Source organism: Carassius gibelio, chromosome B9, assembly GCF_023724105.1.
Source record: "Carassius gibelio isolate Cgi1373 ecotype wild population from Czech Republic chromosome B9, carGib1.2-hapl.c, whole genome shotgun sequence".
NCBI classification, from domain to species: domain Eukaryota; kingdom Metazoa; phylum Chordata; class Actinopteri; order Cypriniformes; family Cyprinidae; genus Carassius; species Carassius gibelio.
This window is the reverse complement of record NC_068404.1, coordinates 10,792,754-10,809,001: the sequence shown is the minus strand read 5'-3', so window position 1 is coordinate 10,809,001 and position 16,248 is coordinate 10,792,754. Positions and strand designations below refer to the sequence as shown.

Sequence of the window (16,248 nt, the reverse complement as noted above, 5' to 3'; positions counted from 1 at the left end):
AAAACAACTTATTTAAAAAAAAAAAACATTACAAAATTATAATGTACTGTATGAAATAATTATATTTATAAAATATGCTAAATATGACATTTAACAGTTTCTTGTATAATGTTTTTAAAGGGTAACTTTACCCACAAAATGCTAATTCTGTCATCATCTACCAACCCTCATGTTCTACCATTCTACCAAACCTTTATAAAGACATTGTAAAAAGACCTTGACACACTGCGCTTGACTCTTAAGAAGAAGTGGATTACACTGCTTTACAATGTTTTTCTGAATTTCTTTCAAGTGTAAATTGTTTTGGACTTTCCAGGGAGGGATAGAAATCTCTCAGGTAGGATAGTTCACCCAAATATGAAAATTCTCTCATTAATTTCTCACCCTCATGTCTTTCCAAACCAATAAGAACTTTGTTCTTCTTCAGGACCCCAATTATTTTGATGAAATCCAGAGCTTTCTGACCCTGGATATTAGACAGTGGTTCAATCATAATTTTTATGAAGCTATGAGAATACTTTTTGTTTTTGCATAGAAAACAAAAATGGTGGGTAATTAATGACAAATTTTCATTTTAGGGTGAACTATCCCTTTAAAATAGCTTAAATTGTGTTTTGAAGAAGAATGAAAGTCTCGTGGGCTTGAAAACGACATGAGGGTGTATAATTGATGACACAATTTTTTGTATTTTTTGTGTGAACTAATCCTTTAATTGTAGGACAATTATGGAAATAGATCAAATGCTAATTAAAGGGTAAAAAAACCCTGCACATTTAAATGTATTGTAGAATTACAACATCTCATGATTATTAAGAAGAATTATGACACAAACGTAATGCTCATGGATGGTGCAGGATGTTTCAAAAAACAATGTGAGTCATGAAGCAATAGCCAAAGACATCCGTCTGCATGTGTATGACTGTTTTAGAGGAACTTCTCACAGAGAGATTTGTCTTGCAACTATTGTTGACTTCTCTGACAAACTAGTCAGTGTCTTTTTCACAGTATCCAGGTGTTTTTCTTTGAATGCATTTCTTAATGTTTCAGTTCATTGTTCTCTGGATTAAACAATACCATTGCTCATAGCAGTGCAGTACTGGTGTGTGTCTCACGCTTTTGAAGATTTCCGTGAGGATGTTGTTCTTTTACTCTTGGCTGGGGGTTTAACAGGGCACACCCCCAGTCTTTTCAGAGAGGGGGTGGTATAGGCAGGCCAGGACGAGACCAGGCTGATCTCTGTGTCCTCACAAAGAACACTATTAGGAGTCAGGTCACTATTACACCCTTTTACTTCAGCTGCAGGCCTCTCCTTCTGCTTGGGTTTGTCCATTTAGAGCAACAGTGAGTATATAATAATCCTGCGGGTTGAGACATTTCTGAGAAGATGGTTATCTGTATCTGTGTTGACTGAACTGTAGGCGTATTCATGGTACTGTTTATGAATTGCGGTGACGTTATTATTAAGTCTGGTCAAATTCACTCATTTTAATAGACAAAAGTCAAGAGCACAGACTACCCAAGGACGCGGCTCATGGGCCACTGTGTGCTGGATCTGCTGAGTGAGATGCAGAATAGACACAACACAAGAACCTACTGTACATAGACAGGGATGATAAGAGAATAACCTGCTCAGTAGTGCATCATAGAATCTCAGTAGTGCATCATAGCATCTCTCATATGAGTCTATCAGAGAGTATGACCTCTTGTTTGCCTTGCTTGTTTATGTGCATGCATTTATGTGTATGCAATTATGTATTATATAATATTTGCATATTATATATATATACACACACACACACACACACACAGCTTTTTCAGTCATTTAGGTTTAGATCAGTGCACTGTTAGGTCAGAAACAAACACTATGCAAGAACACAAACACAGATGTGAGTGTTTGGCAAATGTATTGCAAGCATGTGGTCCTGTTCTACATACTTGCCATGCATTCCTGCGTTACTGTGAAACCTCGATATTCAAAGAGACTTGATGTCTGTGTCAGTTAACTTAAAATGTTATTAATAGATACTGACCGATGTATTGATATTTTTGCCCAATATGTAGCATTTCCTAGATATATTCAGTTCAATTTTTTTAGGTAAGTTTTTATTTTTCTATTTTTTAAGAAATTATGGATTTTATTCAGCAAGGATGGATTAAATTGAATAAAAGTGACAGTTAAAGACATTTGTAATGTTACAGAAGATTTCTAATTCTAATAAATGCTGTTCTTTTGAACTTTTCAATCCTTAAAAATGTATCACTGCTTCCACAGAAACGTTAAGCGGCACATCTGATTTCAACTTCAAATCATCAACATCATTATAATTCATCTGATTAATATTAGTATTTTCATACCATATTTAAAGCATTTTATTTTTATTGTTACCAATTTTCAAAAGCATCAGTAAAACCATTACTATTAGTTGTAAAAGATCATTATCGATATCTATTGTTACATTTTATTCAGGTAGCTAGATACATATCAAGAAAAAACTTACTAAGATTATTTTCAAACTATACTTTGACAGAAAACACAAACACATCTCTGTATGCTAATGCTCACTATAGCGCCCCATGTGGCAACACTGAGAATGCAGTGTTTATTTATGAATTGCTTTATGAATTGTGTTCAGAAACAGATTTTCATTTTAACATTCATTAATCTTCTAAATTGAGCTTGAGTTATCTAAAAGGTTTTCCATTCACATTGAGATGAGGGTTGTTTCGGGCCTTGCACATGCCTTTATTTTCATAGTGAGTGTAAGCATACCATGTGGAGATTGCAACTTGAGCTGTGTAGCCAATTCCTCTGTCTTACTCGCATGACTTCCCCCAGAATTCCTCACAGGTTCCCCCTCTTTAGATCCTCTCTCACTTTCCTCAATGTGTACAACACACAAAAAAGTCAAGCCAGCACTATACTGAAAAACCTAATGCCAGATCCCCGTTCTGCTTTTTGTAAGACTGGAGCTTTCTGTAGTTTTGTCTTAAAATGTCAGCAGATCCACCCAGCAGTGAAGAGTAGTAGTTGTTTTATTACTGAGGTGAGTTTTCAAATTCCCATTGGACTGTTGGAGGCAAACAAATGAAATTGTTGCCTTCTGATTTGCTTCCCTGACACACACACACACACAGAAAGACTGATGTCACCTATGCGCAAAAGAGAATGGGACTTTCTTAAAAAACTGTTCTGAAAAGCACATATGCTGTACTTCCTGTGTAAAATCCCTCACAGACGTCGTCTCTTTAGAGTGGTACAAAACAGCAAGCTGCACTTTTTTTACTGTACATCTGCGCTGTGTATTCAATAGTGTGAATTTACATAAAAGAGTAGTCTTTCAAAGACTCAGAATGACAAGAGAGGGAGAGAAAGCCATCGATTGTGTGCTAGAAAGAACAAATGAGAGAAAAAGAGAGCCGAGAGAATAGTGAAGGGGGCAATTACTTGTGGAGACGCACTAAATGTAGGTCAAGACACGCGGGCCTCTTCCTCCACGCCAATCGAGCAGTTAATCAGCTTTAGCTTTATTAAAAGAGCTACTGGACACCAGACTAATTCTGTCTCAATCTGCTGGGTTTTAGTATTCATCACCACCAGTCCAGCGGGCATTTACACTCAAACTGGTGTAATCTCACACACACACAGCCACACACTTGAGCATTTACTGTGATGACGCATTGTGTTCATAACATGCCTCTAACGTATGTTGTTCTTCTGTTTCCCTCCCATCTGTTTTATTCTACCCCACACGTCTCATTCATATACTTTCATTCGACCCCTGTCTCTCCTCCCCATCCTTCCTTCCTCTCTTTATCTCTTCTGTGCTTTCTGGCTGTCTTGCAGACAAGCATAGACTTCCTGTGGCAGGGTCTTGGTGTACCACCAGCAATAACGGTTGCATTCGTCGCACCTCCTCTTTGGACACGCTCACAGCCCCTTACCTGTCTGGACACTGGCCCCGGGACGCCAACCACGCCCCTTGTGTCCCTTGCATGAGGGACAAATCCACCCAGGTGAGTTGCACCAGTTGTACACAAGATGTTATTACCCAGTTCAGAAACACGTTGTACATTATCCAACATCTTACACCTCCCGTTAATCAGCCATTAATTTTTTCTCCGAAAACTTTCCACTCAATGCTCTCCGACATCAAATACCTACTTGCAGAGACGCGTGTTTTGCAAACCACCAGCGTGACTCACCTGAGAAACAGTTCCTTTGTGCAAACACAAACCCATGAAACCACCACAGACATGTCTTTTGTGTGCACTCGGCACCCGTGAGGCACAGTCGACTTGAGTCTCATTTAGCCAGACGTTTTGAGTGTCAACATATTCATTTTGCAGCTTCTGTTGGCTTAAATTGGATTGACCATCTTTAATCATGCATTACGGTTCAAAGGTTTGGGGTTAGTAATAGTTTTTAGTTAGTCAGTATTTTTTATTTATTTATTTAATGTTACTTTTATTCAGCAAGTATGCATTAAAATGATCAAAAGTGACAGTAAAGACACTTGTGATGTTAAAATATTTCTGTTTAAAATAAATGCTGTTCTTCTGACCTTTCTATTCATCAAGGAATCTTGAAAAAAAAATAATCCATCACTGTTTCCACAAAAAAAAAAAAAAAAAATGTTGTTATCATTTATAATAATAAGAAATGTTCCTTGAGCAGAAAATCATCATATTAGAATGATTTCTGAAGACACTGAAGACTGGGGTAATGATGCTGAAAATTCAGATTTACCATCACAGGAATAAATTACATTAAAAAAAAATCTAATAGAAAACAGTTAGTTTAAATTGTTAGAATATATAAAGAAAAGTATATGACTAAATGTTTCAAAATCAAACTATGCAATATGCATCAGCAGTCTTTGACTATTGTGGGTCTGTAGTGCAACACTGAGTCTTAAACGGAACGCTCAACTGATCTGTCATATTTACTCACCCTCATGTCGTTCTAAACCTGTGTGACTTTCTTGTTTCTGAAACACCAAAAGAAGATGTGTTTTTGTTCACTACAATGAAAATCATTAGGGGTCCTACTTTCTTTGGATTGTATAGACAAAAACAGTTCTTCAAATGATCTTTTTGTATTCTCTATAGAATAAATAAAGTCATTCAAGCTTGGAACAACATGAGGGTGAGGAAATGATTAACAGTTTGGGGTGAACTATCCCTTTAAGGCAAGATGAATTTAGTCTTGGTCAAATAAACAAATATTACAGTCAATCAGTCTGTATTAAGCTTGAGTCATTGTTTGCCAGTAGAATAATGCTGTAATTGCACCAAATCAAATACAAACTTTATTAATGGATAAATGCAAAATAAACACCTCTCAAAACAAACCATCAATCTTTTACCTCTAGTGTGGCCTACGTCTAGAGTGCGTAGGCCACACAGATGTGTTGTCACATAAACGCTCTTGCCTTTATTTCTGACTAGCTATTAACATCTACTCTGGGATTTTAATGTTGTTTTTCCACAGGTCCAAACAATGACGTTAATTTAGCATTTTACAAAAGAGCTGAATTTAACTACAAATAAAGAGAAGTGTAATGTGAAAGTTATTATGCATGAAATAAAATCGAGAGTGGAGAGAGAGAGTGAAAAGGAGGAAGCCTGTCCCTGGTTTGTTGAGAGATGAGAGGAAACTGCGGCATATTTCTGGTGAAGGCAGAGCGTCCACCATCAAGCTGCATTCTTTCCTGAAGCTGCCTGTTTTTTCCAGCTTGTTTTTTCTTCCAGAAGCATCACATGGCCAGTACATATCTGAACATTAACAAAACAATCAACCACAGAAAAAAATAATTTTCTTAATTATTTATTGCTGTCATTTCGACAAATGAGTTATTGATGTTTCTGATTTTATGATTGAAGAGGGATATATTAAAAAAGAAGTGATGTCAGAGGCATGGTGTTGATTAAGATCACTCTAACCCATACAAAACAGCATCACAGATTATACGCCCTGGTTCTCTAGGATCTTCACTAACCCTCTCTCATCAAAGCCTGAGCTTATGTGTGTGTGTGTGTGTGTGTGTGTGTGTGTGTTTCCTCTGGAGATCCCAGACCTCCACCCAGCTCTTTTTGTCAGCAGTGTGCCTATCTTACAATGAGTGCAAAGGGGAACTTGGTGAGTTGGAGGCGAGTGTGGAATTTGGCCGACATTTGCAGAGCTCTCTCTATCTCCCTTGACCATCAGGCCAAAATAACCAGATCTTGGATCTGTACAACGGTGTCAGTTGCCAGGGAGCTGAGCTCACACCTAGTGACCAAACAACAACAAAGAATGAAGGCCTTTGCTGCTCTCCCTGAGAAATATGCAGCCACACACACACATGAATGCGCTCTGTGTGAATCTGTATACACCAGCTGTAACAGATTTATAGCCAACACTGGATCAGCAGAGTGTGCTTTCTGTAACTTAGAGGTTTTGTACTTCTATGGACTTCACAACACATGTGTTGAAGCTGCTAGATTCAGTGCTGTAGGTTATGTTTCATGCTTTGTCAGACGCCCTGAGAAAGTCATGGGAGGGGAAAAAGAGACAAGTTCTCCATGAGCCTTCTGCCACGGTGCATCATAATTACAATAATAAAGAAACCTGATCAGACACGCACGCTAAGCTGTTCTCAAGAGCATTCTCAAGAACCAGATCTGAAAACTTCCTCATTTAAGATAAATGAGTGCTGATATTACATCAGCTCACACCCTTGGGGAAGAGCCTGGATCCTTGGAATGAAATCTCTGAATCTCTTTTATTGGGAATGGTTTTTTACTACGTAGTAACATTCCTCATGGTTATGGACTGGCCCTCCGGGTGTCCGATGGTGATAGGTTACTACTCATTTTTGAAGCTTACAATGAGGAATGTGACTCTACAGAGGGAATTGTGAGGAAATACAATGTCATACTACTTTTAGTAGTGCTTGTTATGGCAAGCTTCAGAAGCACTATTACTGTTGCTCATAGGTAGAGTTGGACAAACCCGTTGGTACGTCACTTTTTGAGCTGCTAACAAGATTGATATCTCAAATAGTGTGACTTAGGGATAGGAAACCTGAAGAATATATTGGTGCCGATTCCTAACTTTTAAGAGTAGTGATTTTTTTTTTTTTACTTTTTATTTAAAAAAATAAATGACAATTAAAACAATTCCATATGGTGAGGTAATATCAGTTAATAAGTTCAATACTTTTTAAAGTCTTTTCAAAGGAAGTATAAATTCAATACATTGTTTAGCCTTACTATGTTAAATATCTATAGTAAACAAAGAAATAATGTGAAAAGGAACCGACCATTTATGGAAATGAATGTCCATATTACTAGTACCTTTTCTACTTGGCTGTGACTTCTTGCTCACCTATGCTGCTTTTTAAGTATTTTTCCTATGTAAAAATGCCCTAGATCTAATTACATTTTTTTCAGCTTTTTCCACAATTTTAAGATGCCACGTCAAGTTAAAAGTAGTTCAGTTTTGAAAACATGCCTCATAACCTTGCGTTTTTTCCATTCTGCTGCACTGTGCCTCACATCTTTAAACTCAAGAACACATTCTGTGTGAATGGCCTCTCTGCAGATGTCCACACTGCAAGCTTTAGTGCTGAAGTCTAATTTATTGTTCAGATCTTTTTTATTTTATTATTTAATTTTTAAATGTGTTCGATATCTGATTTGAGTGTGCCGTGGTTATGGTCCCGAACTGATCCGCATGTGCAAAAGTACAAGAACAAAGACACCGAGCAGCTCCTTGCCATGGGGAACGGACACTGAAATCAGTGTTAACACATTCACATACACAGTAAGCTGACATGCTGAGGAATCACAGGCGGGCAAGGAGGACACAGATAAGGATAAAGAAGGACGTTTTTGTAGTTTTCATAGTTTTACCTTAAGTTTTGCTTGTATAGAGCTATCACTGTAATACTTACACATCCCAGTCTCTTCACTGACTGCAATCATGGATGTCTTCCATATATAGTGAGTGACCAAAGGGCTACCGCCAAGTAAAATACTTTTACTCATTTACAGGGTTCAGAATGCCATAGCGACTTGTGGGTGGGCTCCTTTGACTAAGCAACCACCCAAAACACCCCTAGCAACATGCCAACAATATCTTATCAACCCCCCACCCGAAGAACATTGTAGAGTCATGTTTGCACAGGAAAACGCCACTTGCATTTCCATGCCATGTCTACATGAGCATCCTTCCATGTGTACTAAAGACCACCCATTTTTAGACTTGGTTTTGATATATGTGGAATGTGTGAACTAACAGAGAGCTATCCATTTATGAAGACAGATATGTGCATGTGGATTCCTACCTACATTTAACAACCACATGGATTTTCTGATGTGAGGAATGTTTTTAGGTCAGAAAATATTGTGCGCGATGCATCTGTGCTGTTGCCAGGGGGATTTCCATTTGTAAGGTTTACAACACCATGTACCTGTGGAAGAAAAGCATTAACCTTTAACAAGTGTCCACGTTACTGCGGTCTATTCGTAGTCGTGCTCACACTTGGCTCACAAACGTCAGTGGCCCTGCCAGCTTTGTTACTTTTTAACAAGAAAGTTCTTTTTGTCATGATAATCCCCTTCTGCACTGACAGGCTAAAAATCTGAAGTATTTTCCAACACTGGTGTTCAGTGTTCAGAAAGCCTGTGGTAAATTTGGCACTCTCTCGGCAACAGGCCTTGTGTTCAAGTCCAGCAGAAAGAGAGACAGGTGAATACTGAGTAAGAGCCTGTCCGAGGGGAATTCACCACTCTATGGAGCTCATAGGGTTACAGAAAAGCTTAGCTGGCAGATTATCCAGACAGTGCTCTGCTCTCCAGTGAGGACCTGAAACTGCCTTCTATCAGGGTTTTAATGTACAGTGGCCCCAAATGTTGTTTGGAGACTAAAGCTAAAGCTACACTTAAAAATGTCTGAATGTCACAGCATTCGCTATCGAATTTTCAGAACATAAGTTATCGGGACTTTTTTTGTGTCAATAACAACTAACACTTTTCAGAGCCATTTTGGCTTGTGTCGAATGCAAATAACATTTATTTATAAACTTACACTTTTTAAACAAAAAGTGGGTGTTTTTGACAATAAATGTTATGTTCTCCAAGGCTGCATTTATTTGATCAAAAATACAGTAAAAATTTAAATATTGTGGAATATTATTGTAATGTACTATGTTTTAAAATCTAATTCATTCCTGTGATACAAAGCTGATTTTTCAGCAGTCACTACTCCAGTCTTAATGTTTTAATGTCTTTCTTTTTTAATGCAAAATGGTTGATAATTATCTTGTCTTATTTAAGTACCGTATGTCAGAATTGTTCGAATACAAATACCTTTCTGTGTGTGATATACGACAACGTAAATACGATCCTCAGACCTAAGTGTCAGGCAGGACATGCAAATACTATGATTTACATAGTGAATTGGGAATTTCCCTTCTTTCTCTCTCTTTCTTTTTTGTGAGGAGTTCATAGGAGAGTTGATCTGCTGTAAAGGTGGTGTGTATTTTTTTGACATTTTGTCCTTTTGATTCCCACCATCGTTTAGCATATTTTTCTGTACTATACTCCAGTGACTTTGCTCATGAGTTTTCACTGGCTGACTGGAGTTACATCACACACCTAGGGCCTCCACTCATGACCTGTGCTTCAAAGCGAGTCCAAACACAGCACCCCTCTGTTTATAAAGAGCCCTTTGTTTCTGTGTTAATCTACTCTGAGCGTGGGCCCTACTGTAACTTCAACCCTAGAAAACCACACTCGTGGTTCCTTTACAAAAATGTAACTTTTTTTTTTCTGTCAAAATACCACACTTCAGTGCGTCCTATTTTAAAGGTTGCATCACCATGATACCACAACCATGGTAATACATATAAAACAAATTCTATGTGTAACTAACTATGACTTTTTGACCAAAATAATTGGTACCTTATTGGTTATTGACCAGTATTGGATTTTTTATTTTTTGTTTATAAGTTTCAGTTGATATCAAATCAAACTTCTAATTATAAAAAAAAAAAAAAAAACTAACCACTAATAATTGAATTACGCTGTTAAATGTGAGCTATATTGAATCTAAAAGTCCATACTGTACAATATAAAGTTGTGTTGCCTAGACATGTAGCATTTAAATTGAAATGAGTTTTAATTTAGACAAAGTATAACATTTTAATTTCAGTTATTGGCCATAACATGAATATTTATTAGCGTATTGTCCAGTATTTCAATGCAAGTGCTTTCTATGGTACATTTTTGCAGCAAGTAAGGGCTGTACTGATGTGTCGCCCATCTGGGTGCATAAATAATATCTGGTTGAGATTTGTAGAAAAGACGATACAAACCACATCGTGTTTGCATGCCAAATCCGTGGCACAAACGTCTAAATTGGACTGACAAACTGCTTGTGTATCTGTAAACACGTGTGAAAGCGAGTATCACACGGACCTTGAATGTCCTGGCAGGCCTGAGCAGACAGATGCTCCTCCTCCTGGGCAGAGGATCCCTCTGTGCAGCGACCCCACAGCTGCTGAACAGAGCTGTGTTTGTGTCTAACCAGCCTGCTCCGCTGGAAATCTTAAACTGCTGGGAAGGAGGAAGTGATCCTGGCAGTTGGCTGCAGCTCTGAGAGTGAGTCAGGAGCTGGGCGGCCCAGTCCTGCACTCAAACACAACAGAATCAGTCATGGAGCTGAACTGCTGTAGAGCAGCACAGCTGAAAGACGACACACACACACACACTTGCAGCAGCATTCAGAAAGAGATGGGCTGTTTGTTGTCTATCTTAAAGCAATCAACTAAGTAGTCATATTGAGCTAACACAGGCCTGACTAAAGTCACAGTCGTAAAATATTCTGGGACTGTGGAGAGGGCATGAATCAAGATTGGAATATTGTTTTGTCCGATCACAATTGGACAGCACTAAATACTACTTTCACAATACAAATCATTGCAAAGCAGCTTTACAGAAAATTTAGTTTGAAAAGAAATATTTAGTAGAAGCTTGTCAGTGGTGACTGTCAAATTGATGTTACATATGGATGAAATGTATGGTAAAATACAGTTAATGATGTAATCAAACAGACGATGAACACTGTTAAATGAACACTCCACTATATTTGAAAATAGGCTCATTTTCCAACTCCCCTAGAGTTAAACAGTTGAGTTTGTCCGTTTTTGAATCAATTCAGACGATCTCTAGGTCTTGCACTTGCACTCTAGGTAGCACTTTTAGCTTAGCTTAGCATAGATCATTGAATCTGATTAGACCGTTAGCATCTCGCTCAAAAATGAACAAAGAGTTTCTATATTTTTCCTATTTAAAACTTGACTCTTCTGTAGTTACATCGTGTACTAAGACCGATGGAAAATGAAAAGTTACAGTTTTCCATCGATCTTAGTACACAAGGTTTTTTGACCTTAGGGAGCGTGATGGATTGTAGCGTGGCAGAAGACTAGTAAGGTGCTTGCAGGAGCTAAACGATTAAGGGCTTTGTATGTGAGTAATAACATTTTGTAACTGATACAGAACTCAATAGGTAGCCCGTGCAGAGACTGTAGAACTGGGGTAGTATGATCATATCATATTTTCATTATTTAATGTAGTTCTTTTATTTTTTTAATGGATTTATTGAACTTATTTTAATTTCTTTTTCATATAAATTTTTTTTTGTTTGCCAATAAGCCCATGTGATGTAAACTAGAACTGAATGCCACACCATTACAAAGCGCTTGGTCACCATCTACTTTAACACACACATGGGAAAAGAGGAAGCCTGCAGGGAGTATGAAATCAGAGGAAGAGGTAGAAAAAGCAGAAGTGTATAAAGGGAGTATGCAGCGATGAAGAGGAGAAAAAAAGAGATGAAGAAAAGAGGGATCAGACCGAGATGAGTGTGAGGAAACCAGCCGAACAATATCGAGAGAAGCGGAAAAGAGCTATGGAACAAAGAAGCACATGCACGGATTAATTAAACAAAGAAAGAAAGGAATTTAGAGGAATAATAAATGTTGGGGAGGGGTAGGAGAGGTACACCCGGGCACAGGAGCCACCGCTCCTCCGGCTCGACTCGTGGAGGTTCACACACAGGGCATGAAGTTAATTAAGAAGAAAAAATGTATCCCACTGGCTCATTCAGCCACATCTTGCTTTCTCTCTCGTTGTGTCTTTAGCTTTGTTTTTGTTCTCTCATGTCCTTTTAACTTGTCAGAATTTTTTATGTCTGACATGTTTCTGTGAATGCTTCCTATTCATATATAAAGTCAGCATGAAATCAAATTGACTGATATTCAGTCATGATTTTATTGTGCTATAACTTGCTCCACCTCTGCAACACCTTTCCTTTTTGACTGGCTTCATCAAGGCCACTAATGTTGTAATCAACAGGTGTCAGGAGAGTTTTGGGGGAAGATTTGTTCATCCTAATCTCCCTATAAACCCTGGTATGTTGTGTAAACTTTTCACAATCCATTGTATTTGTATAAAATGAAATCTTACCCTACTTTTTTCCCTTCTTTTGCTCTGAAAATCATAAGACACTTCATCTAAAGTGTGGTGTTTTCCTTTAAAAAAAAAAAAAAAAAAAAATACAAATACCTATTAGATTTAATTCAGATGTATTTCTAAGCGAAAAGTGAATGTTCAACTGTAAATATATAATGAAAGACAGGATTAAGAATGTACAGTTAAGGAACAGTTAAGAAAGTAATTTTGCTGTAATATTTTCTTTAAACCATGTCAGAGGTTTAGCTTTGATCATATACACTTGTGTGTGATGTCCGCTGACGTTAAGTGTTTGTTTGAAGGGAGTGTGAATTGGAACGAATGTCTTTTAAGTGTTGAGAGACAGAGCCTCAGGCTGTATGGAGAAGACTGGTTTCCCTGCACATGTTTATCACCATTTGTGCCAAGGACTAAGAAAGTGTGTCAATGTGTGTGTCTCCCTGATAAATGGACCTGCTAATTAATGGTGTGCGAGGATGCTTGCATGAAAACAATCTGGTAAACATGGATGAATTTTGACACCAGTAAGGAACAAAACAGGATTGCGGTTTTAATGTCATGATGCACGTCACAGAGAAAAAGAGCATGTTTGCTTGTTAAAGTGCATTTGTTTGGTTGAGTTTTGACAGCTAATGCCTTGGGCTGTTTCCAGTGCCATAGATTTTATTTTTTTCTGTAGTGTTTTACAGTTTTGGCTCACACCTTTAAGTGATTGAGAGAGGCTGAGGCAACCAGATTACTTTTCCATACCTCCTCAACATAAGATCACGCCTCGTCTCGGCCAGATAGCTAAATAAGGCCATAGCTGTCCGGTAATAAATTTCCATACGGCGTTCTGAGTGGAAGTTTGTGAACTTGCTAGTACAGACACGTTGGGTGCATTGGCTGTAGAATGATCTAGAGTTGTTGATGGTGTAAATCCACAGGCTGAATCCCTGGCTGCACTTACCCAGAGGAGAGGGACAGAGACGAGAAGTTTCCGAACAAATCTTTGAGTGTGTGTGTTTGTGTTTGTGCTCATAGTGAGGTAATATGTACCAATAAGTGATCAGAGTGCATAAGTAAGGCCATGGTGTGCACATAGGCCTACTCACAGCTGAGTGATTCTCATGACTCTCTAGGCTGACGTGGATTTCTGATTATTAAAGCTGTAGGAAACTGAAGTGTTTGCCAGTTGTGTGTTTCCCAGTTAGCAACTGCTCTTATTAGTGTTTCTGATGACTTTTTTTTTTCAGTTCTCTGAGGGCAAGTTGGAATTAAAACCCATGCTACATGCAAACAACTTACTGTTTCTTCATTATGTGATATGTATTTTCATAGTTTACAGAACACATTTTCTTAACCCTACCCATGGAATACTAGAATGATTTACTGCAATTGTTAAAATATGCAAAGAATATAGAATCTCAAAGTGCAATGCGAACAACTTAACCTTATATTCCAGTGTGACAAAACGCCAAAATAAATATACCATGATTGTAAAGTCTCTTTCTTGGCTTATTATTTGCCAAAAGTTAATTATTTTAATTTAAATGATTAAGGATTACTTTAAACTTGCATTCAAATTTTGTATATTGATTGTTTTTCCAAGATGAGAGCTGGATGCCACTTGTTCAAACGTAAACATTTATAGTTGCATAATATGTCCAGTTCACATAATTATTATTATTTTTTTTTTGAAAATGCAGTAGATTTGTGATGCATCTGTGACCACATGAGTATTAGCTTATCTTCAGCATTGGTTAGATTGGGAGTTTGATAAATCAGACAATATAATGGCTTAATGCCTGTTTTCCTTGAAGCATGCTTTTCGAAAATATAAACAGTGTTTGTGGGTGTGTATACAGCCCTGAAGACATCACCCATACCTGCTATGGCTGCAGTGTTTGCGGTTATCTTTTTAAAGAGCTGTATCACACTTGAGATGCAGAGACTTCACTCAAAGGAAGCTCGAGCCAGCCGCCCTACGCCCTTGTTTGCCTCTCCATACTTGTCTTTGGCAACACGAGCTGTATTTTTACATTTAGGAAGGAAGTTTGCAAAGAAGTTACACCAGCCTTTTTCTGTGTAAAGATGAGCATTAAGCAGTTTGTATACAGGATGGTCTCCTAAATTAGATTCACCATCCCCCGGCTTCATGCCTTCTCTGGTGTGCATGCGTGGGTGAGGGAGATCTCTCCTGTCAGGGGTCTTTTTGTGACATTGTGCATGAATGAATTTAAAGGGCAGGCCAGACAGCCCATTGATATGGTCATGGAGCATGGCGATATGTTTTTTTTTTTTTTTTTTTTTTTTTTTTTTTTTTTTTTTTTCTTTTACAGTAAAACACTCTTTATAAAGGTGTACAGAGCCCAAAATTAACTGGCAAAGTTTTATTTGTACTATACAGTATGTATATAATATTTGTAGTCGAAACATCATGGTTTCATTGTCTTGTTTTTTGTTTGTTTTTTGGCTTGATGAGAAAAAATAAGAGCAAAAAAAAAAAAATATCATCACATGGAGTTCTGGAGTTCAACGTTCTTGATAAACTTCTGATAACTTTTCCACTGACGTCAAAGACGTGCACGTCAATTTGATTTACGTGACACACAAATTCATTTAAACCTGTTAACATTGTAATTCCCAAAGTTATAAACTAAATGGCAAGCAGCCCAAATTTGTATTCTCAGTTGGCTTTGGCGAGTGTTTATTTTGGACAAGAGTCAAAAGACTGTATCAGCATACTCACGAGTCAAGAAACAATGCAATGCTGTCATGATCAAAACGTATTGTTGTTTCATGACGGTCTCATGTGTGTCTCCCACAGACCCCCAGCGCCTGGGCCGATGAATGCGAAGAGAAGAAGAGGGGCTGTCACAAGCGCTCAGCCTCCTGCGGCAGCTCTGACCAACTAAAAGAGGTCAGGACGCATTTAGGGTCTGATCTCCTGTCCTCCCCCGTGCTTTGTTCCATTCAGCAGAGGCAGGGCCGGGGCTGGACCCCCTCGTTGTTTTTATCTCCCTTGTGTGAGACTGTAGATGAGGAGAGGGTTCAGCAACAGGCTGTCGAGGTTGGTGTGGAGGGGAAGATGGAGGCTGTGTCATTATCATATTATTGGCAGGCTCTAGTGAACCAGAAACAGCCTGGTGTCACCTCTCATTACACCCTCCCTTCCTCCTGTTTGTGTGTGCACCCTTCCTTCCCCTGTCACATCCTCCAGTGGCTTCATACACTGTTCTCTCTATTCAGCTTGTGTTCTTCCTCTCCTCCACCACTTTAAGGGTCTCCTCCCTTCATATGTCTCTGCTGTGCCCCTTGAGTGCCAGGCTTTCACAGACGTCTGTACATGCATTATCTTTTGCCACTCGTTATCTCAACTGCCATCTCTCACCCGCTCAGTCGACTCTTAACGTGTGTGTGTGTGTGTGTGTGTGTGTATTCTAGTGTTCTAGTGTTCTACTTCATAGTTAATCATTCTTTAAACAGTCAGCAGGTCATGTGTGTAATCACAAACGCTGTTGGCAAATCTGATGGAGACCAAGTGAGCTGCCTTACCTTGACAACGTTTAGATATATCATAGAAGATCTGTAATGGCATATCTTGTTTGATCTGAATTGTAAGGCAGTAGACAGAAGCTTACCCTAGAATGCACTGCATTGCACTATTCTTTGCTGTGGATTAGGGAAAAAACATGTAAGATATAGGACTGAGTGAAGAAAATGTTATTTGTTTATTCATTACTAAAT

General features: G+C 38.3%; 1 protein-coding gene across 2 annotated transcripts in view; it reads left to right on the top strand.

The window, feature by feature from the left end:
* fam117bb (family with sequence similarity 117 member Bb) overlaps positions 1-16,248 on the top strand; it is a 36,929-nt gene that overhangs the window by 4,023 nt on the left and 16,658 nt on the right. The window contains exons 2-3 of one of the 2 annotated variants that reach the window (XM_052564716.1): positions 3,845-4,014; positions 15,329-15,421. In XM_052564716.1, coding sequence (XP_052420676.1) covers positions 3,845-4,014; positions 15,329-15,421 — 263 coding nt within the window. The remainder of the gene's footprint in view (positions 1-3,844; positions 4,015-15,328; positions 15,422-16,248) is intronic. The other variant, XM_052564717.1, reaches the window with a different exon arrangement.